At 39.4% G+C, this 25,793-nt stretch overlaps 1 protein-coding gene across 1 annotated transcript in view; it reads left to right on the top strand.

The window, feature by feature from the left end:
• PDE11A (phosphodiesterase 11A) overlaps positions 1-25,793 on the top strand; it is a 485,178-nt gene that overhangs the window by 273,453 nt on the left and 185,932 nt on the right. The window contains exons 8-10 of the mRNA XM_036745320.1: positions 1,346-1,413; positions 3,197-3,289; positions 23,913-23,963. Of these exons, the coding sequence (XP_036601215.1) occupies positions 1,346-1,413; positions 3,197-3,289; positions 23,913-23,963 (212 nt within the window). The remainder of the gene's footprint in view (positions 1-1,345; positions 1,414-3,196; positions 3,290-23,912; positions 23,964-25,793) is intronic.

The following is a 25,793-nucleotide window of genomic DNA, read 5'->3' as shown; positions in this document are numbered from 1 at the left end:
GAGTTCAAATCTGGCCTCAGATACTTACTAGCTGTGTGACCCTCGGCAAATCACTTAACTGTGTAATCTCATCTGTAAAATGAGCTGGATAAGGAAAGGGCAAACCACTCCAGTATCCTTGCCAAGAAAACCCCAAATAGGTCACAAAAATCAAACAACAAGAAGTCACTTCCTGATTGTAAGTTCAGTACTATGGCAGATAAATTCATTCTTGTGGATCACCAGGAGTAGAGGCTCATTTATCTACTGACCTCTGCCTTAGTTTTGTATGGGGGCCGGTATTCTGTGGTTTCCTTGCTTGTAGATTTATGGCATACTTCTGTCTTGTTTCTCATGTCCTGGAGCACTGGGTATGGTATTGGGGGAGTTAACTGGGGTATTAACTTTTAGGTAAGGGAACAGACATAAATCTAAATCAAATGGGAGGGGACTGCAAGATTGCTTTACAATAACAGCATTGGAGATTGGGACTAACTCAGAGTAGTGCGAGGTACAAATGAGAAATTGGGTATAAAGTACTTTGCAAATCTTAATGTGATACATAAATACCAGTTATCATCATCATCATCATCATCTTCATCATTTTTATTAGCCTCCAGTCACCAGGCCTACAGTCTTATAATGACTTCATTCTCTGGGCCTTGTACTACACTCCTAAGCTCAAACTTTGTTTATAAGGCAACATGGAGGTGTTCTGGTAAATGTTTAACTCACTTGGGCTCACTTGGGAAAAGAAATAGATATACACAAATTTAAGTTTAATTCTACATTATTAATATTTTCTTAAGTCTAGACAATCAATAAAACAATAAATCAAGCCCTGATTTATAGTGAATGCCATAACTTTTAATGTTTAAATTTAAGGTTTAAATGCTCACACCAAAAATGTAAGCATGTTAGAGCTGGCTCCAGCATATCCCTGGGATAACTCCTGTCTCCTAGGTTGACAGCAGTATACCAGACTTTTGTTGTAGGTCTTTACGCTTTAGAGACATGCTTTGCTCTTGAGTATATTTACCCCAAAACTAACCGTGCTGTAATGGCATTCTCGTGCTTATAGATCCTGATGGCATGTGTTCAGGGAGCCCTAAGGATATTTTATGTCTCCTTAGGCTTCAGTGAAGCTCAGTCTGAAAACCATTGCTCCAGAAGCCTCAGTGGGCCCATTTGCCTCTCTAAGTCCCTTCTTTCTGATAGGGAGCCCACTTGGGTAGAATTTAAATGAAGCAGTCATGTATGTTCCAGTGTCTCAGAATAGACATGGGCTACATCCCTGCTATCTATTTTGGCAACACTTGGCTTTCTGTGTTTGATATTAACAATATGGTGTGAACTCTTTCAACAGGAGTTGCTCAAGTCTTAAACAGACTTGATGGGAAACCTTTTGATGATGCTGATCAACGACTTTTCGAGGTACAGAAAGAGCTTTGTAAACTTGGGGGGGCGTGTGAGTCAAACATAATTGTACTCATAACAAAGTTCTTTCAAAGACTGAAGCCTGTAGGGTCAGAGCTTTATTGATGCTGAAATTAGTGCATGTGGATTTAGTGCATCCCTCTATATTCCGTCTCTGCCAGGTATGGCTAGTTTCTCATAGTGACCCCCTCAAATATAATCCAGGTCTATTGAGATTATCTGCTGTCTCAGAACAACTGCAGAAAAACACCAGGAGCAGTGGTGTATGGTGTGATCATGATTCCATAATCTAGTTTATTTAACAATGGTGTGCACTCCTACTTCCTATTTAATGCAATCCATTATAATCCAAAAAGCATTTAATAAGTTTTTACTATGTAAAAAGACACTGCGCTGCCACAGAGAGACAGAAACAAATGGAAAAGCCATCCATTCCTTTAGGGAGTTTACATTCTATCACTTTGCCATCTCTCCTCTTAACCCTGTATTTCAGATTGCCCTCATGCTGGAATGCACTCTTATTGGAGAGAGACAGACAGACAGACAGAGAGAGAGACAGAGACACATAGACAGACAGACAGAGACAGACAGGGAGAAAGAGAGAGAGACAGAGAGACAGAGAGAGAGAGAACATGAGTATGGGAGTATGGGTGGATATGCAGTGGGTAGAGTGCTGGACTTGGAGACATGAAGACCTGAATTTGAATCCATCCTTAGACACTATCTGTATGACCTTGGATAAATCATTTAACCTTTGTCTACTTCAGTTTCCTCATCTGTATAAAACAGATAATACATGCACCTATCTCATGGGATTGTTGTGAGGATTAAGTGAGAAAACACTTGTCTAAAGCTTTTTCTGTGCTGTTGCTGATTTCTATTCTCTCTGTGCTTGCCCTGCTGGCTACCTCTCACTGCTGTTGGCCGCTGGCACTTGCTGAACCCTTCCAGGCTTGGCTCTTTGCTATGACCAGCAGTTTCTAACTTCTCACATCCTAGAATTAAAAATGAGATTTAAACATTTATATTTTCCAAGCTTTTTATTTGCAAAATACTTTATAGTTATCTGAAGGTTATTCTTCCCATAGACTGTAGGAAGTAGTTGAAGACACATCACATTGGTAGGGTCATGGTTCACCCATGACCACACAAACTCCATAATGACAGACCTCAGACATTTACGATCTGTGTGACCCTGGGCAAGTCACTTAAACTCTCTTTGCCTCCGTTTCCTCATTTATAAAATGAGGATCATAGCAGCACCTAAGTCAAAGGGTTGTTGGGGGGATCAAATGAGATATTTATAGAGCACCCAGCACATAGCTGGTTAGTTGGTTGCTGTCCTTCGTTTTCTAAGAGGACCAAAATGACATCCCTGTTAGAGTCAAGGTACAATATGTCTGACTGTGGCTGATCAGACCAATGACAAGCTCGAAATGCTCTGCCATAGGTCAGGCACAAATAGTCCATGTGAACATTTGGGATGGATTCTCTAAATTTGTGCATCTAAATTTGAATTTCTTTTGAGCTACTTTAATTCCCTCCTTTACTCCCTCCCAGTGTCTCCTTGGGCAAATTACTTAACTTCTCAGTGCCCCTAGGCAACTCTTTAAGACTTAAAATTGCAGAACATTTAGATATGTCCATTGGTGAAAGAGATTTCTTCACTGAGAGTTCCTTACTCTGAACTTGTGGTTCTAAACCAATAAAAAAATAAATTCATACTTGCTCCTGAAGGCTGCCTATCTTTGTTTTAAACTGTGACCTTTCTCTTTCTTAGGCCTTTGTCATATTTTGTGGCCTTGGGATCAATAACACGATAATGTATGATCAAGTAAAGAAGTCCTGGGCCAAACAATCTGTTGCTCTTGATGTAAGTATATTTGCAATTAAGGGATCATTGGTAACATTGGAGATTTGATACTTGAACCTACAGAAGAAGAGAAGATTTAGAGAGAAGGATCCTAGGACAAAGTCCTAGAGAACAACCATGTTAAAGAGACAGGGGATGAGAGGCAATCTAAGAGTGGTCAGACATGTTGGAGAAAAACCATGAAAGAACAGTTTGATAGAACCCAAAGGATATTGAGTAGGCAGGTAGGTGGTGCAGTGAATAGGAGTCAGGAAAACCTGAGTTAAAATCTGGCCTCAGATGCTTACTAGCTGTGTGACCTTGGGCAAATCACTTAACCCTGTTTGCCTCAGTTTCCTCCTCTATAAAATGAGCTGGAGAAGGGAATAGCAAATTGCTCTAGTATCTTTGTCAAGAAAGTCCTGAATGGGGTTATGAAGAGGCAGACATGACTAAAATGACTGAACAACAAAAGGATATGGGTATCTAGGGGCAAGTTCAACAGTATCAAAAACTGTAGAGAGATCAAGGAGGATGAAAATTGTGAAAATACCATCAGATCAAGCAGTCAAGAGATTGTTGTTACCCTGGAGAGAGCATTTTAAGTTAAGTGGTGGGGCCCATAAGGCAAATTTGAAGGAGTTGAGTTGGTGGTGAGAAAGTGGAAGCTGCAAATGTTGGCAATTATTTCTCAGAGTTTGGTGCCAAAAGAGAAGAGAGATTTAGGATAATGACTAAGAGTATGGTAAAGTCAAGGGAAAGGCATTTGGGTGAAAATAGTAGAGGTAAAGAAGGAAACGTATGAGATTATAATCAGAAAAAAAGCATTTAAAATTATTTGTAACTATAAATTATCATGTAATTTATTATATAATGTAAATTATGATGATTATCCCTACAAAGTATACCATCTTAAACACATTTTCACTTCTTACACACCTCTCCACTGCAGACAAAACAATTGGGGTGATATATGGCACCTTTGGTTATACTAGGTCCCAAAAGGCTTCCTCCTGACCTAAATCCTTCTGCACCTCAGTCCTTACACACACCAATTAACTTTTACAATTCCTTTATAAACTACAAAGATCTCAATATGCACTAATAGTATTTCTCCTTATTTTTAGCTGCCCATTTTTTCATGACCTAATTGGTACCATTTAGATATACACCAGCTGTAAACACCCTCTTCCTTCTGTAACTCAGATCTTAAGGTCCAGCAAATACAAAAAAATTTTAAAAAGAAGGTAAATGTGGGTGAATTGGTTCTGTGAACCCAGAAGACAAAAGGAAGTTGCAACTAAATGAAAGGTTGGCTTATAGTTTCTCCTTGGAGAAGCAAATAGTGAAGCCGAAGAGTTTTTTATTTTGTATACCCAAGGGGATTAAGAAATATTTTGTAAAATATGTGGTCATTTTAAAACCAAATTGCCATACACTTTGATACTTGGCAACAGCAATCAAAGGTGGGCACAAGGTGAGGCGGGTGAGAGGAAAAATGAAAAACATATTGGGAAATATGGAGCAGGTTTGGAAAAAATGAGAGAGACCAGTGGTTTATAAGTACTTAGAAGGCTCGTATCTCTACATCATGAATTCATTCTTCCAGAATAGTGTTGGAAGGTGCTCAACATGGAAGCAATGATCATGCCCAAATTAAACCAGCAAAGGAGTTTCCTGATGTAGGAATCATATCAAAAATCAGCTGCCTATGCAGTCAGACCACTGACTTGTCAGAACAAAGAACAAAATCAAATTAGAAGGAAAGATGAAGTTGAGAAGACAGTGCAAATAATTGTAATAGCTTCAACTTGACCAAGTCAAATGAGCTATTAATGTTTAAAATTGAGAAATGAAGAAGGCAAAGATAGTCAAGTTGGAGGTGACACAATTTTGAAAACATTAAAGAATCATTTTCTAATATATCTCAGAGAGGGGAAGAAACCAAAAAGAATGGGAAAGTAATGCCATGAATGGCATTATTATCCCCCCTCTGCTCCCTCCCAAAAAGATTAAGAGGACATCAGTAACTTCTGAGCCATTTTTCTACTTTTTCATCCTTTAGAAGTCTTCATGAGAATAATCTAAATGTATAGTAAGGGGTTTTTTGATGAAAATATGAGAAGAGAAGTGGTAAGGTTTCTCAAATGATTTTCCATATTAGACTCCATCTTTATGGTCACAAAATTAATGGAAAGAGACGGAAAATGCAAGATATCACTGTGTTCATTATTCGTTGATTACCAAAAAAAATAAAGGATTTGACCTACTATAACAAAATGTTCTATCAACGAACTCTCCTCAAAAAGAGTCTCTCATGCGTATGTTAAGATTGTATAGGATTTCTTGGTAAGTGTAACCACAAAGTTTACTATTCAATAGCCCTCTGATAATAAGTGTGAAGAGAGGCGTAAAGTAGGAAGATATATCCTTGACAAAGGTTTTTGCCTCTGTCGTGGAAGATGTCTTTTGCAAAGTACAAATTTAAGCGGTGTTCTCTATATATATAGTAAGGTTCTCTGGATGCTCCAATGTGTGAATGATAGTGTACAGATGGAGATCATAGAATATTATGTGTCTCCCTCTTAAGAGAGAGAGAGAGAAAGAGACAAACAGAGAGAGAGGAGGGGAGAGAGAGAGAGAGAGAGACAGACAGACAGACAGACAGACAGACAGACATAGACAGAGAGACAGAGACAGAGGGAGAGAGGGAGAGACAGAGAGATGAAGAGAGGAGAGAGGAGAGAGAGAAAGAGAGAGAGAGAGAGAGAGAGAGAGAGAGAGAGAGAGAGAGAGAGAGAGAGAGAGAGAGAGAGAGAGAGAGAGAGAGAGAGAGAGAGAGAGAGAGAGAGAACAGTTTAATAATCCTCACAATATTTTATGAATTGTATGTAATGAGGCAGTTACATGGCACAGTAGATAGAGAACTGGAGAGCTGGATGGATTTAGAATCAAGAAGATCTGAGTTTAAATCCTGCCTCAGATACTAACTAGTAATATGATCCTGGGCAAGTCACTTAACCTCTGCCTCAGTTTTCTCACATAGAAATGTGAATAATAACAGTACCTATCTTCCAGACTATTGTGAGGATTAAATGAATTATTTATAAAGTGCTTTGCAAACCTTAAAGCACTACATAAATACTGGCTATTAAGGAAGGGAGGAAAGAGGGAAAGAAGAAAGGAAGGAAAAAGGAAGGAAGGAAAAAGGAAGGAAGGAAAAAGGAAGGAAAGAAAAAGGAAGGAAGGAGGGGGAGGGAAGAAAGAAGAAGGGAAGGAAGGAGGGAGGGAGGGAAGAAGAACAGAAGGAAAAAAAGAAGGAAGGAAGAAAACAAGAGAGGGAACATTTGTTAAGTGCCTACTATGTGCCATTCACTGTGCTAAAACTTAAATGGACAAAAAATTCTTATTGTTGAGATTATAATGTAATTGGAAGACCAATGTGTTGAATTAATACAACAGTACAAATTTTGGGGAGAAATACTGCAGAGAAACAATGAGTTGGGTGCTAAATTTAATAGGTAGAAGAATACAGACTAGATTTCATTTGGAAAATTGTACAGTGCTTTCAATGATCCCAAGATGACCTAGCAAACAAACAAAACCCACCTAAGTCTTTTTGACACCAGTAGTTTTCCCATGATATTCTGCAGTGTTGGATCTTGTAACATCACAATTTCCAGAAAATTAAAATTGGGGGCAATCCAAAGTTCAGTGGAGTGACTCCTAGTGGGTACAAATAAACTGCTGAATGGTCCAAACCATGACCTCTAATACAGTAAGGGGCAGAAGGGTTATCTATTACCAATACAATGTGGAATAGGAAAGGGAGGCAGGTCTGTCACCCAGCCCAAGGACATGAGGATCCTGGATTGATAGCCCAAGCACTGCACTGGGGCTCTCTCCCCAGAACGTTAAAAAAAAAAAGACTTAGTAGGAAAAGGCCTCTAGCACATTGGGAGAATGTAGGTAAAAATCAAACAGGATGACAAGGTAGAAGTGTGCTGGAGCCAGCTTGTGAGAAACAATTGTTAAATTTTCAATGTATGTATTTACACTTCAGAAATCAGCAATCACTTCAAATCAGGACCTGATTTACTGTTTTGTTAATTGCCTAGACTTAATAAAGTGTTAATAATGCAGATTAAACTTTAAAAGTGTGTTGGTACATAATAGTTTTTTGGAGAGAGAATCCAATTGTTAAACGTTTACCAGTGCACCCCTGTATTGCTCCATAAACACTGCTTGAGCTCAGGAGGAGTGCAGGACAAGGCCCGGAGAATGAAGCCATTACCAGACTGGAGGCCCAGTGACTGTAGGATGATAATGATGGTGATGAAGAAGATGGTGACGATGGTTATGATAACTGACGTTGATATAGCACTTTAAGGTTTCCAGGCTTTACCTCACAATACCCCTGAGTGATTATGATCTTTACAAATGGAAGGATGACTGCTCACATCAATGAAATCAAAGGTCCAAGAAAGTACTGTTGAAAAATAGGATAGGTTTGCTGTCCTTGACACCTAGAATGGCTACTGTTAGTATCAGAGAAGAGCATGAAGACCTGCAGGTTTATTGTCAAGGTCACCTGTTGTTTATTGTCTTCCAATGATACCAATTAAAATTTTTTTAGAAGTCGGGAGATTAAGTGTGAAAGGATGTGTAATTTTATGGTATAAGTGAGAAAAGATCAGAAGGATGAAAAAAGACATCAAATCAGTTGCCAAATTCAATTGATGCTATCCAACTTGGTTCTCAAATACATTACTCACTTTCTTTCTCTTCCCATTTTTATTATTCCAGTTCAGATTTTCATTATTATTCTCATCTGCTACTTTCACAATGGTACAGCTAGGTGGCTCAGTGAATAGAATGCCAGCCCTGGAGTCAGGAGAACCTCAAATCAGACCTCAGACATTTACTAGCTGTGTGACCCTGGCAAGTCACTTAACCCTGTTTGTCTCAGTTTCCTCATCTGTAAAATGAGCTTGGCAAACCGCTCTAGTATCTTTGCCAAGAAAACTCCAAATGGGGTCACAAAGAGTCAGACACAACTGAACAAAAGCTTTCACAATAGCTTCTTAACTTTGCCCTTCTCCAGTCTGTCTCTCTTTCCTCTTATGCAAGCCATTTTATAAAATGTGGTTAGATTGATCTCACTAAAATGTGGCTCTAGTAATATCAGTCCCCTGCCAAAAGAAATCTTCAATGGCTCTCCATTACCTACAAAAAGTAAAAATTCTTCATCATGCCATTTAAAGCTTCTTAAATCTCTCTTCAACCCACCTTCCCAGCCTTATTTTTGACAGCTCCCTTATGTATAAACTACTCTCTATTCATCATTTTCTCTGTGTGTGTGTGTGTGTGTGTGTGTGTGTGTGCGCACTTCCACAACATTGCTCATGCCATTTTATCTTCTTCTAATAATACTTCCCTACCTCACCTTTCTCTGCCTAACCATCATTCGAAGTCCAGTTCAAATGCTACTGCTGCCTTCCCTGCTCACTCCAGTTAGAAATGATCTTCTTACTCTCTGAACTCCCATAAGCACTCCGTTGTTCATTCTTCTGTGGCATTCAAATGATGATGATGATGATGATGATGATAGCTCACATTTATATTTGTTCTAAAATGTGCAAATAACTTCATATATGTTATCTTAATTGTCCTGTCAACCAGGTGAAGCCCACCCTTCAAAATGCAGAGGAGTCCAAGTTGAGTGGAAAGCAGAAAAGTTTTATTAGGAGGAAAATCAGACACTAGTGCCGAGACCCTCAGCACAAGGTACAAAGGAGCCCATAGCTCAGGAGAGGCAGGGGAGATTTATGCTTGAAAACCACAAAGAGGAGGTTCAAAGAGTGAGTAGGAAAAAGAATTGACAATCTTTCTCGGGAACAGGTGGACATAGAAGCAGGATATTTTTCAGGAATGGTTGACCTCAAGACTGGTTTGGGCCAGTTTTGGGGGGCACAACTCAGCAAGGCCAGCTAGTGAACACCTGCAAAGGAGTCTGGGAGTGAGCAAGACTTTGGCTCATTACAGGCTCCTGCATGGCTCCTTTCAGCAAATGGGCTTACTCTGCCTGGTAAGATAACTCATAGAAAACAGACATGTTAATCTCAGAGGTACTTCCACAATCCTATCTTGCATTGTACTTGTATGGGCATATATTTTTGCTCCTGGATAATGTTAGAGTATGAACTCCCTGAAGACAAGGACCAAGTCCTATGCATTTTTGGAGTCCCTGTAGCATCTACCATGGCACCTTGTACATAGAATATTGTCAATGTTGTGTAGTTTTTCAGTTGTTTTTCTATAGTATCCAACTGTTCATGACCTCATTTGGGTTTTTCTTGACAAAGATACCGGAATGGTTTGCTATTTCCTTCTTCATCTCATTTTACAGATGAGGAAACTGAGGCAAAGAGGGTTAAGTGACTTGCCCAGGATCACATAACTACTAAGTGTCTGAAGACAGATTTGAACTCAAAAAGATAAATCTTCCTAACTTCAGGCCCAGGTGCCACCTATTGTCAAAAATGTATGTTAAATAAATACATACACATATACTCATCAACATGCATGACCATAAGACTTGCTAATTTATTTTGCCCAACTGTTGAAAGATGGAAATGGTGATCTGGATGACCACATAGCAGCCACCACCACTTACCCCTGAGAGTGCTTAGTTTCCCCGCTTCCTAGAAGAATAACAGAAGCAATTTCCTGCTTCTGCACAGCCTGAGTGTATCTGCAAATGGAATACTTGCCCATGAATCAAGATACCAACTTGGCTAACCTGCAGACAGCAGAGAAAGGTGGGAAGAGGCTCTTGTCCTCACTCTGGACATCCTGGTCTCCAAGAAAGAATTGAACTCAGTGATTCCTCTTCCCCTCCCCCACCCTACAAAGTTATGGTTAGGGTATGATTCATTGATATTAAAAATAGTAAATAACTCTTACTGAAGCTGAGCTCCCTGTTGAAGACCCTTGTTCATTAGCAGGGACTCAAGACAGAGGCTGCAAATTATAAGCCAAAAGCAACACACAACTGGAGACAGGAAATGTTCACATACCTTAATTCTTCTCTGAAGACACTTTGGATGATGTTATCTCTCCTCTTGAAAGAAATAGGATTGAAAAAAGGAAAAAGAATTATTTCCCTGAACCTGTTCTGTAGTAATTGGTTCCCTGTGGAGTATATTTTAGGTCGCTGTGTAAAGAGACTTTGGAAACGTCTTTGAGTGAAAAGTCCAATCACTCACTTAGCTGGCATTAACTTTGGCTAAAGGGTGGCCTTCAGAAATAACCCATACAAATCATCTTGCCTTGTCATGTGACTAACATACCTGAAAAGTCAGCTAATGGAGCCATTTAGACCTGGAATAAAGGAAATTGCTTCCTAGCCCTTGTGGCCCAAAGAACTGTCCTGAGATGATCACTGACTTCATTATTGGATAATTCAGCCAGAAAGATCAGCAGTGAGAAAACAAACAGCAACAACAACTTTGAGGAGCACATTACCCAAATAATTTTTCAAAACTAATCAATCAAACTCCAGTATAATTTTTAAAACTTCACTGTTCACACTGTTAGGTGAACATGGAACTGATAAGAACTCAATAAATACTTGTCGAATTAGATAACCTCGTTATTAATAGTAATGAAAACAATGTGTTTATTTAGGACCTCATGGTTTTCAAAGTAATTTCCTCACAGCAACCCAACTCTCTGAGGGAAACGAATTGAAATGGGCTGAATTTTGCATGAGGGACAGGAGAGACAAATAAAAGCAAAGCTGACCTCTCATCTTGGCACTGGGCTTAGTGCCTGCTTCGAGAGAGATAGAGAGAGAGACAGACAGACAGACACAGAGACAGAGAGACGGAGACAGAGGCAGAGAGACAGAGAGAGAGGACTAATATGTCCAGTAAATTTGGGGGGAAACTTTTTTCACAAATGTCAGAAATATTCTAAATATACTTCCAAAAGAGGCATTCCAAACAGGTTTTGAGTAGTAAGGTTAGGTGTCTACAGCTGAATACTTTGGAAATGGGGAGTGTACTGTGGTCAAGACTTAGCAACCCCTGTTAGACTCAATTAAACACATCTTGGAAAATCATATTGAGACCCTTCATTCCTCCCTTGTTCTTAGAGAGCCCTCAAATGCTCACAAGCACCAGGTGTCCTCAAGGAATCATAGGGTTACCTTGCTAATTATAAACAAGGGGGAAAATACAAAGGTGGGGGGGGTGTGGAGAGAGATCAAAATTAAATACAAATATTTAGTAATACAAACTACTGAATAACTACTAAAACTAGTATCTCTTTATGTGCAGACAAGTGGTTTTAATACATGAAGCACAAATTTGAAGAACTGATTGCATTTTGAAAGGAGCAATCAGTAGGCTGAGTTGCTCCATAGGCCTAAAAGGCCTCATAAATCTCTGTTCTGTATTTACAAACTAGAAACTCAAGAAAGCAAAGGCTTCATTAGAAAAGCACTAATGATTCAGTAATAAATTGGATAACCAATTTGGTGGAGAAAATCATCCTCATTGTAAATCATAACAGAGGTGACAGGGAACAAAGGTGGACAGGGATGCTGCATTACCCAGCTCACATACATTTGTAGGACCATAAATGCATTACACTGACAATTGAATGTTGGGGGCCTTTTAAAATTGAGAACTAATAGAAGGACCCCTCTATGAAAGATTACTATAGCTGAAAGTTGGAAGAATTTTAGATGCATGCGGTTTTTATTTTTAAAATCTGTTTCATTGATGCCTTTTGTTTTTCACACCAAAGTCATTCTGGGATATAGCTTCCCACTATCACCTACCTACCTTCCCTTTCTTCCTCCAAAAATAATTGAACAAAAACAGCCAATACAATGATCCTACATCATATATTACTTTTTTAAAAGCTAAAATGACTTGGACCATGTCCATCATTACCCAAATGAATAAAATAACAAACTGAATAGTTGGGGAGAATTTATGCAATAGAGACAAGCCAATAACATCTAATATTTCATGTAGAACTAATATTCTGTGGGCTCCAGAAAACCTACTATTGTTGTTTTAATACCTACTATGCGCGTGAAAAATCATGGGATCATAGATTTAGAACTGGAAGGAATCTAAGAGGCCACCTATGCGAGAGATGTATACACGCTCATATAACTAGTAAGTATGAAGGGCTGGATCTGAACCCAGGCTTCTCCTGATTTGAAGTTCGGTACTCCTTCTTTCATCCCATACTGCCTCCTTTAAAGGCACTTTTCTAGGTGTAATAATACTTCAGTCATCTAGAAGGCCCTTACATGGCAGTTTCAATTATCCTAAACAAAGCCAAGGACCAAAAAATGAGTAAAAAAAAAAAAGGTTCCCAGGCAGTTACAACAAATGTCCCAACTCTCTAATACTAAAGTTTACTGCCTTTTAAGAGAGTTCCTCAGGCCCTCCCCTAGCACCTATTTACTCTTATTTTATACATAATTGTATCTAAAATTGTTATCTAATTTCTTTTCCCACAGCAGATTGTTTTTTTAAAAGTAAGTTAGTAAAAAGAAGAAAAAAGAGAGAGAATTAAGGGAGATTAAGGACAAGGAAATAGATATTCAAGCCAAGCACAGCGACAACAGCAAAAATTGATCACTGACAGCCTGACTATGAAGGAGACAGAAAAAAAAAAACTAAATCTGGAATAAGAACATTGTTGTTCTTTAAAAACACAATAGCCTAGGGTCATTTAATGCAAGGGAATTCACCCTCAGTAAGTCCCTAGGCCATTAAAAAAAAAATCACAGCTTAATTCAATCATTGGTGTTGATGGTAATTACCCTAAATCATGAGAAAAAATAGTAACGTGGTATCTACTACTTTAAAAAGATGGAGTATTGTATATTTACAATACCTAGCACGGTGTTGTCCGTTGAGTTGTTTTTCAATTGTGTCTGACTCTTAGTGACCCCATTTGGGGTTTTCTTAGAAAAGATGCTAGAGCATTTTGCCATTTCCTTCTCCAATTCATTTTACAGATGAGAAAACTGAGGCAAACAGGGTTAGGTGATTTGCCCAGGGTCACACAGTTAGTAAGTGTCTGAGGCCAGATTTGAACTCAGAAAGAGAAGTCTTCCTGACTCCAGGCCTGGTACTGGATCCACTTCTCCCCCTAGCTGCCACACCCAGCACAGTACCTTGCACTCAAACATTGGATGAGTGATTTAAAAATATTTCAGTCAAAATAAGGTTTATAAAAAGGTTAAATATAGCATTTTTTCTTAAGATTCAAGTTATCTGGAATAGTCACACAGTTCACTCTCTGATAATGTTAGATTCCTGAGGAAACTTTATTTACAAATCATTCTTATAGTTAACTATCTGAGAAATTATGATCTAAAATAGCAGAAAAGCAAAAAGGTGGGATTTTGGTTTTTTTGTGTCAAAAAAAACTATGAAACTTTAGGAGGGGAACTTATTAGCCTTCAATTATATTTGCTTAGATTAATATTATATTAATTTGCTTTTCCTGAATTACCACTAATTGATAGACCAAAAGGTAGCCAAGAAATTTCTTGAGAGGGAGAAAGTGGTACGGAATTTTAAAATTGATATAGATAATGTTAAGGGGCCTCCTGAATTTGTCTTTTTGAGTTGCTATATTTTCTAGAAACACTGGACCCAGAGCATGCAGGAGGCCCTGAATGTGTCAAGGATACCCCCTCTCCCCCACCCCTGACATAATTCCTTGTTTGCATCCCAAACTGGATATATGCAGGATATGCATATGCATGCAGGATAAATTGGAGATAATCAGCACAGGGAAGGCACCAGTGTTAAGGGGTATCAGGGAAGGGTCTGAGAGAAGCTGATTTTTAGCTGGGACTTGATGGAAGCTAGAAGGTAGAGCTGAGGCAAGAAGGACAGCAAATATACTTGGAGTTGGGAGATGGAGTGTATCGTGCAAGGAACAGCAAGGGAACCAGTATTGCTGGAGCACAGTGTATGGGGAGAGAATATGGGGAGAGGATCAGTATTTGAAGGGCTTTGAATGCCAAACAGAGGATTTTCTGTCTGATCCTGGGGCACAAGGACAGATCAAATAAAGGCCCCTGAGTGTTGCGCTGCCTTGAACTAAAAGACCAGAAGTCCATTAGGCAAGTGCTTCTGCTTTTTTAGAGTTTCAGACCTTCCTTCTCTCAAGCAATTAACTGTATCAGCATTGGCTGTTGCCTATGCAGAAGACAACTCTTAATAGTCACATGGGAACTCCAAAGGATGACTGGCCAATTCACTGACCTATTGCAGACACAAAGTCCACATCTCCTACATCAAACTGAACCTGAACCTAAAAGGGCATCTGTATTTCCAATGCTGCCTAGACACTTCACAGTATAGCAGGAAGAGTTATTGACTTGAGATCAGGACACTTGGGTTCAAATCTTGAGGCAGCTACTATAATGCTGGTATGGTCTTGGGCAGGGCATTTCACCTTTTCAGGTCTCAGTTTCCCCATCTATATAATGAAGGGATTGGATTAGATGATATCTAAGCAAGACTTTCTATCTCTAAATCCCATGATCCTATACCAAAGAATAGAACCATAATGCCCTCAAAATGTCTTTCATTACTTAACAACAGAAACCTGAGTTTCATAAACCTGGGGTGGTGGTCTCACCCCAAATGCCACTTCTTAGGTTCCAAATTGGATCTCTACGCAGAATAGTTAAAAGCCCATTAAGTAGAATGACCCTTTTGTTTCCATGTAGCAGTAGTCAAGACATTCCTCAAAGCCACAACCCTTTAAGTCACTCAGATTTAAGTTGATTTATATTCTATGTTATCCAGGTCAGCAGGGATCTTTCATTCTGCTTTAAATTCAAAATCTCCAAATCTTTTTTCAAATAGGTAAAAATCTTTTATGATGGATGTATCCTGAAAGTCATCCTAACAGATCACTCAGTGGAAAGAATTCTCTGAAAGCTCCTTTTTGAGCATTTCATTCTATCCAAACAGAAGGTGATTTCTTAAGCATTTGACAGTGGAAGCTGATGATTTCTCACTTTCTGGGCATTCGTTCAGTTCCAGTGCCTCTGAAACCTGTCATCTTCTCATTACTGATCTCCAGGCACTGGTGCTTGATGCCTTTAGATGACACTCCTAGCAGGTCATTCCAAATAAATTGTCCTTTCACTTTTCTGTGGTTCTTCATATTTTTTTTCTTTTGGTATAGGTTGGCTGCTTGTAGCAGAAACTTGCTTTATTTCCTTGGGGCTTGTCAATATCAATTCTTTGGGATTTTCTTTCATATCAACTTAACTTAAATCTGATGTCAATTTAGTTCTCAAGATCCTGTCCTTGCAGCCAGTCGTAAACATACCAATAAGTTTTAACGTTGCCCTTTCACTGTTGAGACGGCCTGTCTAGGGGTCTCAGAAAGTTCTGGGTTTCTCTTTTCCATCGAGAAGTGCTTTGGATCATGCTCCTCTCACCCAGTTACTGTAATAGTCCATTTCTCATTTCAGGAATGAATGGCCATTCCAACTTATAATAAATCAACATTCAAAGCTATGCAGGTACAGTTCCCATTGATTTCAGGGAAGAGCTCTACATGGACAGCTAAGGGGAAAATGTGGCCCCAGTTGCTGAGCTCCACATAAAGGGGGACCAAAGCTTCCCCTGCTGGTTGTTTCACAGGCTTGGTCAGCTTCCTCTGGGATATAGTTAAATTATCCTATTCGGCTTTCCAGCCCATCCTCTTCCCTCCCCAACACCATCCCTCTCTACACGCACATACATAAATTTCTTTGTGATCTCATAGGTTTGATATTTGTGTTAAGAGTTTACAGAATCCTAGGTTTAATGCTGAAAAGGGTCCTCAAGATCACGGAGTCTAACCTCATCATTTTACAAATGAGGAAATGGAGGCCTAGAGAGGTTAATTGAATCACCCAGGGAGAAACAAATAGTATGTCCAAAGCTAAGATTTGAACCCAAAACTTATGACTGAGTCCAGTTTTCTTTCCTCTGGATAATTATCTTATTATTGTTTTCCTAGAAGATGATTCTAACTCAAACTTAAGTGAAATTAGCGTTTAGTCATTCTTCAGTTGTACCGAACTATTTGTGACCCCTTTTGGGGGTTTTGTTGGCAAAAATATTAGAGTGGTTTGCCGTTTCCTTCTCTAGCTTATTTTACAGATGAGAAAACCGAGGCAAAAACTAAGTGACTTGCCCAGGGTCCCACAGCTAGTAAGCCTCAGATATTCAAATCTTCCTGACCTCCAAGCCCAGTGCTCTATCCACTGCACCCCTAGCTGCTCATTGAAATGACAAGTTTTACAAATCAAGATTTATTTTTGAAACACTGAAGAGAATTTCAAGTTCCAGAGAAAAGGCATAAAACCATTTTACTTTTCATCTTAAATTTTTCTCCATACTGAGGCCAGATAAACTACCTCAGGAACAAAAAAAAAGGCTTGTAGTAATTTCATGCTTGTCAAGACTTCTGTGATTCTAGTATTTCCTTTTGAATTTAGGGTCAGTACAGCTGCTTGAGACAACTGTTCAAAAATTTTCTCATTTATATGATATGGCTAAGTTTCTCTAACCTAACAATATTTATAGTTGGGAAAAATGGTATATTAATTAACTATTCTTTCATGAATGCTCCCGTTCTCAAAACTATTATTTTGCTTAATGCCTTTTGTTTTGCTCAGATATTTTATCACATGAAAATTCTTGATGAGCTCAGCTTCCCAATGTGAAATTAAATGAAGACAGAACTTTTAGCTTTTTTACTTAAAGAACTGGACCTGATAAAGAATAATAGTTCCAGTTTCTTCATCCGTAAAATGAGAGAATTGTATTCTCTGTCTGCTAAAGGTCCCTCCCGATCGAAACCTATGCTCTTAACCTCTTGTAGAAACACAAGCCAAGCTGTTCCTCCCAGTTTTCCCCGTTGTGGACATTTGCTAGCATTTAGCCATTAGCAACAACACACAATTTGGAAGGTGTGGATGTTATCCAAAAAAATGTCGAGTGAAAAATCATAGAATTGGAGCGCTAGAAGCTTGTGAAAGTAGCATAGTATAGAGAAAAGGAAACTGGACTTGGAGTCATAGGAAACCTAGGTATGAATCTTACCTACCAGCCTTTCTTATCTTCCTCAAACCCAACCCTTTCAGCTTAGGCCCTCACCTTTTACTCTACTGAGAAAATAGGAGGGAGAGGCAGCATGGCATAGTGATAGTAGATAGAGAGCTGCCTAGCTCTCGATCCAGCCATGAAGGTCTGGGTTCAAGGCTTGCTTCTAATTCATACAGCCTGCGTAACCTTGGGCAAATAAATTGCTTAACTTCCTATCGTTCTAGTCAATTCTATAAGACACAGGAGGTACAGATTGGAGTTTTCCCACCCAGGAAGTCTCAGTTGTGAGACTTTCAGTTGTATCTGACTCTCTGTGACCCCATTTGGGGTTTTCTTGGCAAAGATACTGGAGTGGTTTGCCATTTCCTTCTCCAGCTCATTTTACAGATGAGGAAACTGAGGCAAACCAGGGTTATGCTACTTGCCCAGGGTCACACAGCTAGTAAGTATCTAAGACTGGATTTGAACCCAGGGAGATGAGTCTTCCTGACTCCAGGCCCAGCACTCTATCCACTGTGCCACATTGCTGCCTAGGAAGTCCTTATACCAATAATATCAAAGATCCAGTCTCTCTTCTCTATATAAACAAAAACAAAAAAAAGAAAGAAAATTAAGGTTATTTGCAGTGATCTCCTTCACTTCATCTCGAAATCCATTGACACCATCCCCCACTCTCTTTCTTTTCAAAAGTCTCCTACAATAAAGTAACTTTGCTCTTTGCAGAGACCAAGCTCTTTATATGTGCCTTTGATCGCATTCCGTCCTATCTTTTCCAATAGATTGCCTCTTTAATCACCCTCCCTTCCCCCTGCTAATCACTGACCTCTCCCTATTTATTGGTTCCTGCTCTATTGCCTTGAAACGTGTCCAAGTCTCCCCCACCCCTAAAAATCCTTCACTAGACTGACGCTACCATATTATTATCTTATATCTTGCCCTCCTTTCTTAACCAAACTCATGGAAAATGCTATGTAAACTTGTCTCCACTTCCTTTCCCCACATCATTTTGCAACCCTTTGCAGGCTGGCTTTTGACCTCATCATTCAACCAAAACTGCTCTCTCCAAAGTTAAAAGTGATGAATTAATTGCCAATTATGAAGGCTGTTCCCAAGTCCTCAACCTTCTAAACCACCTGCTACACTTGGTGTTGTTAACCGCCTTCTTCTGTTGGGTACTCTTTCCTTTCTGGGTTTTCGTGACACTACTTTCTCCTGGTTCTACTGCTACCTATCTGACTGCTATTTCCCAAGCTCCTTTACTGCCTTATTTTCTCTATTGTTCCCTCTAACTGCTGGTGTATTCCTAAGGCTCTATCCTAAGCCCTCTTCTCGTCTTACCCTCTTACTCTTGATAAACTCGTCAGCTCTGCTAGGTTTAATCATCCTCTCTATGCTGGTTACCTCTAGATTTATATACCCAGGCTGAGTTTCTATACTGAACTCCATTCTCATATCACCAACTTCAAACTGGCCTGTCCCTATGTCATCTCAAACTCAACATTTCCCCCAAAAGCCTCATTATATTTTGCACTTAAACCCATCCATCTGCCAAAATTTCCTATTTCTATTAAAAATATCACCATTCTTCTAGTCTCCCAGCTTCATAGCTTCAGCATTATCAGTCAGTCAGCATTTATTAATGTTAAGGTACTAGGGATAGAAAAAGAGTTAAAAGACAGCCCCTGCTCCCAAAGAGCTTACAATTTAATAGGAGGAACAATTTACAGGCAAATATGTGGAAAGCAAACTGTGTGAAAGATAAATAGGAGATAATTAACAGAGGGAAGGCACTGAAATTAAGAGGGTTTGGGGAGGGCTTCCTGTAAAAGATGGGATTTTTGTTGGAACCTAAAGGAATCTGAAGAGATCAGTAGTCAGAAAAGAGGTGAAAGAAAGCTCTTTCTAGGAATGGGGGACAACCAGAGAAAATGCCCGGAGACAAGAGATAGAGTGTCTTGTTTGTGGAACAGTCAGGAGGTCAGTGTCACTAGATTGAAGAATATGTGGATGGGAGAAAAATATTAAGAAGATTGGAAAGGTAGAAGGGGGCTAGGTTGAGAAGGCCATTTAATGCTAAACAGAGCATTGGGGGTAACAGGAAGGAGTTTATTAAGTAGAGAGGTGACAGGGGCAGAGCTGTGCTTTAGGAAAACCACTTTGGTGACTGAATGAAGGATGGATTGGAGTAGAGAGAGACTTGTGATAGGCAGATCCACCGGCTGCCTATTGCAGTAATCAAGGTTCTTTTTGTGGTTGGGAAAGAATTAGAAATTGAAAGGTTGTCCATCAATTGGGGCATGGCTGAACAAGTTGTGATACATGATTGTAATGAAATATAACTGTGCTATAAGAAAGAACGAGCGGGATAACTTTTGAAAAACCTGGAATGACTTACGTGAACTGATGCAAAGTGAAGTGAGCAAAACCAGGAGAACATTGCACACAGTAACAGCAATATTGTACAACAAGCAAATGTGAATTACTTAGCTCTTCTTAGCAATACAATGATACAAGACAATTCCAAAGGGCTCATGATGAAAATGCCATCTACCTCCAAAGAAAGAACTGATAGAGTCTGAATACATATTGAAGCCGACTATTTTTCACTTTATTTTTTGTGATTTTTTTTGGTTTGTGTTTTCTTTTACAAGATGATTAATATGGAAATATGCTTTGCATGATCGCACATTAAATTGCTTACCATCTCATGGAGGAAGGAGAGACAGGAGAGAATTTGGAACTCAAAATTTTAAAAAATGAATGTTAAAAATTGATTTTTTTTTAAAAAAATCATTGGGAAAAATGAAATATTCAAAAAACAATAAAAATAAAAATAATCTTATAAAGAATGATTGCCTGGCAGAGTGAAGGGCAGTGAGGAAAAGTTCAGGTGATGTAAAAACAAAATAAATCAATAAAATTTACTTTTTTAAAACAATAAAAAGAAAATAAGGTATGAGGTGATGAGAACTGAATTAAAGTTATATAAGTGTTGGAAGAGAAAAAGAACATATAGGAGAGATGATGCAAAAATGAAATTGACAGGGCTCAGCAACAGTTTGGTTATAGGGGATGAGAGATAGTGAGGAAACCAGGTTGACTCCTAGGTTGCATGAGCCTGAGAGATAGGAGGATGATGTTGCCCTCTACAGTAAAGGGGAAGTTAAGAGGGAGGAGGGTTTGGGGGGAAAGGTATGGACATATGGAGTTTAAGTTGTCTTCTGGACATCCAGTTCAAGATACCTAGAAGGCAGTTGGAGAAATAAGATTGGAGGTCATCAGAGAGTTTGGGTTAGGGTAGGTATATTTGAGAATCATCATTCTCAGATGATGATAATCAAATCCATGGATGAGATCACCAAGTGAAGTAGTATAAAGGGAAATGAGAAGACAGCCCAGGACAGAGCCCTGAGGGACACCTGTGGTTAGAAGTCATGGTCTGGAAGATGGTCCAGAAAAGAGATAGAGGAGTAGTTGTATAGATAGGAGAAGAACCATGAGAGAGTGGCATCCTCCAAACCTAGAGATAGAGTGTCAAAGATAGAGTGTCAAAGAGTAGAGAGTGGTCAAGAATGCAAAAGGCTGCAGAAAAGTCAAGTAAAATGAGGATTGAGAAGAGGCCATTGGAGTTGGCAACTAAGAGATCATTAGGAATTTTGGAGAGAGCAGTTTTGGTGGAATAAGGTTGGAAGCTAAATTGTAAGGGGTTAACAAAGGAGTGAGAAGAGAGAAAGTAGAAGCACTATTGTAAATGGCCTTTTAGAGGAGTTTAGTTACAAAAGTCAGAAGAGATAAGAGATGATAGGGGATGGAAGGATCAAATGAGGATTTTTTTCAGGATAGGGTAGAAATGGACATGTTTGTAGGGAGTAGGAAGTGAACCAGTAAAGAGGGAGAGACTGAAAATAAGTGAAAGAGGGGGCAATCTGTTAGAGGAGATGGGATGGAATGGGATCGCTGGAACAAGTAGAGGGGTTGGCCTTGGGAAGGAGTAAAGCCACTTCATCACATGAAACAGGGGTGAAGGAGGAGAAAGTGACAGAAGGCACCCAAGTGACAGGAGATGAGGAAAGGGAAAGAAGAGGGACTTCACAAAAAATGGTCTCAGTTCCTTCTGTAAAATATGAAGCAAGTTTCTCAGCTAAGAGAGTGGAGATGAAAAGTTTGGGAAGATCCACTGTGGGTAGTGGGATAGTGAGTTGATAGGGGAGATACAGAAGGATTGCCTAGGAATAGCTAGGGCCCCGTTGAGGTTGGATAACATAAATTTGTAGTGGACCCAGTTAAAATGGTTTCATGATCTTCTCTACATGTATGTGGGAGCAAAGGAGATGAATGATGGAAGTGATTCAAGTCTGAGGCTTAGCTGGGTATAATTGGTGATATCAGGAGCTGGGGATTCAAGAAAGAAGGACAATATATAATTGAATTGGCTCCCCAAGGGGTACAAGAAAGGTAGAAAAGGAAAGAGTGGCTAATGCAGGGAAAATGGCCTGGGAGAGAATTGAGGAATCAAGAGATTGGAGGTCATGATGCAGATGAAGAATAGAATTTTATAAAAGAAGGGAAAGTTGAAAAGCCAATAGATTATGATCAGATAAGGAGATGTCAGAATTCTTGAGCATAGAGGTGATACATTTGTGAGCAATGGCACGGTCAAAGGTATGAGCATTTTTATGTATGGCTGAGGTGGAGAGGAGGAGTAGCTCAAGAAAGCTGAGTAGACTGAGAAATGGAGTGGCTAGAGCATTTGAGGGAGAATCAATATGTATGTTAAAGTCCTCTAGTATGAGGGCGGAAGTTGGGAAGAAAATAAAAATTGTGAGCCAGATATCTAACTGAGGAAGGAAGAAGGGTGATTTCTGTAGATAGTAGCTACCAAGATTTTGATTGGGTTGGTAGACATAAATAGCATGGTCCTCAAAAGAAGGGGGGTTACTAAGGGATGGAAGAAGGGGGAGAAACTGGAAGAAACAATGGGGACCAAGGAGACTTCCTTTCTTCCCATCCCAACCAGTAAGCCAAGAAGAATAAGTAAAGGTACAGCCAACACTGGGCAGGGTGGGCAGGAAGGCTGTGTCATCAAGAGGAAGCCAGATTTCAGCAAGAATTAATAGATGAAAGGAGTGGGACAAGAAAAGATTTAAGATGAAGGGAAGTTTGTTGCCTATGGCATTCCAGAGGGAACAGTGGAAGGGCTGGGCAGAGTTAGGTTGAAACTTTACAGTAAGAAGGTTGAGGGGGATGGAAATGAGGATGTGAATGGTAGGGGGTTTTGGAGTGAAATTTAGATGACAATCTACAAGAGTTCAGAGTCACTGGGATGTGAAGGTTATGACCAGGTATAAGAATGTTCATTGAGTGGAAGGCACCATGCCTTTAACTTCAAAAGATAGGTGAATCATAATACAGGAGTCTTGAAGTCAAAAGGATTGTCCTTCTTTGCAACAAAAGTTCTCCGTATTCTAGTTGGGAGATTAGGCTGGTAACAGAAAGTGGAATTTGCCTTGTACTGGCACAAATGGAAGTGGTTACTTTGAGGCAAGTCGAAGACTCCTGACCCAGCCCCTAGCAGCCTATCCTTCATGGGGCATGCTGCCCCTGGCAGGAGATAGAAGGCACAAGGTGCAGGCACATCAGTCACCCGAGGAGTCTGGCTATGAGGCAGCAGCAGAAAGTGATGCTCTCTGTACAAAGATGCCTGGCCTGGCTCCTAGCAACCTTTCACCAAGGGCACCTCACTGCTCTCACCCCACATGATCCAATTAGTTGCCACATCCTGCTATGTTTATCCCCACAACACCTCTACCATAACCCTCTCCTATCCATTAACAACAGACACCACCTTGTTCTTTTCATCACCTCTCACCTAGATTTCTCACTAGACTTACTCAGTTACCTTCTAATTAGTCTCCCTACCCCCTCTCTTCCCATTCTAATATATCGACAATGAAGCCTCCGAAAAGGTTTTCCTAAAGTATAGATCAGGCTTTGTTACTACCCTACTCAATAAATTGCAATGGCTCCCTATTTCCTCTAGGATAAAATAAAAACTCTTCATAAAAATGTCTTTTAAGGCCATTTACAATCTGGCTCCCTATAATGGCATGATACTCTATCAAATTTTAACATGGAAGAAAACAGGTTATTAGATTGATTTACATTTGCCATATGTGAGCCATGTCTTCTTCCTGTCTCCCTCTGCCTCATATAAAAATAATGTACAGAGAAGAAAAATTTGATCTATCTCATTTAGCTTTTAAGGTATCTACTAATCCTGTCCAGTGTTATAAAAGAGTCCCATTGTAATTGTATAGATTATAATCTTTTGCACAGTTGGCAACCAGAAATTTATTGTCGTACATTGTAATTCACTGTCGCATTAGGGTGATAAACATGAACCAAGTCCGTTTTTTAAGCCAGTGAATTTCAGGAAACGTGACCATTTCTAGTTACTAAGGGTCTTTCTTTTTTTCCTGGCTCAGGTGCTGTCTTACCATGCAACATGTTCAAAAGCTGAAGTTGACAAATTTAAGGTAAGGAATTTAAGGGTAGATAAAACCCAAAACTCACACATACCCAATCTGTGCTCCCTTCCTCACTTGTTCCCATACTTATTCCTTTCCTTGTGGTGATACATCTCTCTGATATGAACCTTAGATATTCAGTGTTGAAGAAGACTTTGAGGGAGGGAGGAAGGGCAAACCTGTGATTGGAAGGAATGTATGCATAAAATAATAAATAGACTTTTTATGTGATTCGCCCCTAGTCTGTTCTTCTTGGCAAGAGGAAGTAGTTATTTAATGAATCAACTCAGAAGGATTTTGAAGTGTCAGGAACTGTGCTGGGGAGGCAACAAAAACTAAACAGTGTCTGATCTAGAAACTGATAAAAAAACAATTGATAAAAACAAAGCTATAAATATATATAATATGTGTACATGTGTTTATGTTCATATATATACCTATATTTACATTTATAGTTATATATGCATATATTTATATTTATATATACATGTATTAGCATACACATGTATTTATATATACATATATACACACATATACATACACATAAGTAGAAACAAAGTATATGGAAAGCAACTTGAAGGAAATTTAAGAGGCAGCTAGATGGCGCAGTGAATAGAATACCAGGTCTGGAGTCAGGAAGACCTGAGTTCAAATACAGCCTCAGACACTTACTAGCTGTGTGACCGTGGGCAAGTCACTTAACCCTGTTTGCCTTAATCCACTGGAGAAGGAAATGGCAAACCACTCCAGTACCTTTGCCAAGAAAACCCCATGGACAGCATGGGTCCACAGGGTCACAAAGAATAAAAATAAATGAACAACAAAGAAGGAAATTTAGGAGGCAGGAAAGCACTAGCACCTGAGTAAGGATCAGCAAACACCTCATGCAGGAGGTAGCACTGAGCTCTCGGGAGGGACAAAATATAATTTCCCTTGGGATACCTTCACCACTCACGTTACTCTCAGGAAGGCAGTGGTGCCAACGTGGCTTAGATTTTTTCCTTTCCTTTCTACTCCCAAAAAGTAAGTTTTCTGCAGTGGTTGAAGCCCTTGGGAAGTGTGGAGAAGCTGATGACAAATGGATTTTTGTCACTCTATTTCTAAGCACCTATAGAAGTACAGGGAACTCCTAGGTAAGTGTCAGTTGTTTCTTGAGCAGGAGCAACCATTATTGGAAAAAATGACAACTTTAGAAACAACAGCAATCAAACAGAAATCAAAAGATATTTTTGACACTAGTGAAAAATGGAACAAGATCTACCTTCCCCCAAGTCCTAATTTTTGCAATGATGAAAATAATAATAAAATGTCCTGTAAATTCATAGATATGACTCAAGCTTGTGAAAATGAAGGCTCTGGTTCTGGCATTCTTACTATAGGATTTTTAACAATAACTTTCTGCTTTTATTACACTGGGTCACTTGTGTTATACTGGTACTTTGCAGTGACTTTCTAATCAGTTCATTCTATAGGAAGATATAAACCTTATATTTTTACAAAATTGAATTGGGGCCACCTCAGATGGATCCAAGACATCACTTGCCTCATTCTACTCTACAAAAATAGGGTTATAACAGGCACTTAATATGTTTGTCATAATCACACCCATTTTACTGACTGAGAAAGCCAGGACTTGGAAAGACCAGTATGCAGGATAAAACAGTAAAATATAATCTTTTGGTTAGCAAGAAGAGAAAAAAGGTTGGGAATCAGTGGAGTGAAACAGAGGTCATACTTCCAATAACCAGAAGCATTTGAAACATACCTAAAGTCTTAAAAGTGAGGAGAAAAAGAACTCGGAGCTGCAAATAACTGTAAGCCACTGACCTTCAGACTAGA

This window comes from Trichosurus vulpecula, chromosome 2 (genome assembly GCF_011100635.1).
Source record: "Trichosurus vulpecula isolate mTriVul1 chromosome 2, mTriVul1.pri, whole genome shotgun sequence".
NCBI lineage: Eukaryota > Metazoa > Chordata > Mammalia > Diprotodontia > Phalangeridae > Trichosurus > Trichosurus vulpecula.
The sequence above is the reverse complement of the archived record's forward strand: the minus strand, read 5'-3'. Positions and strand labels throughout refer to the sequence as shown.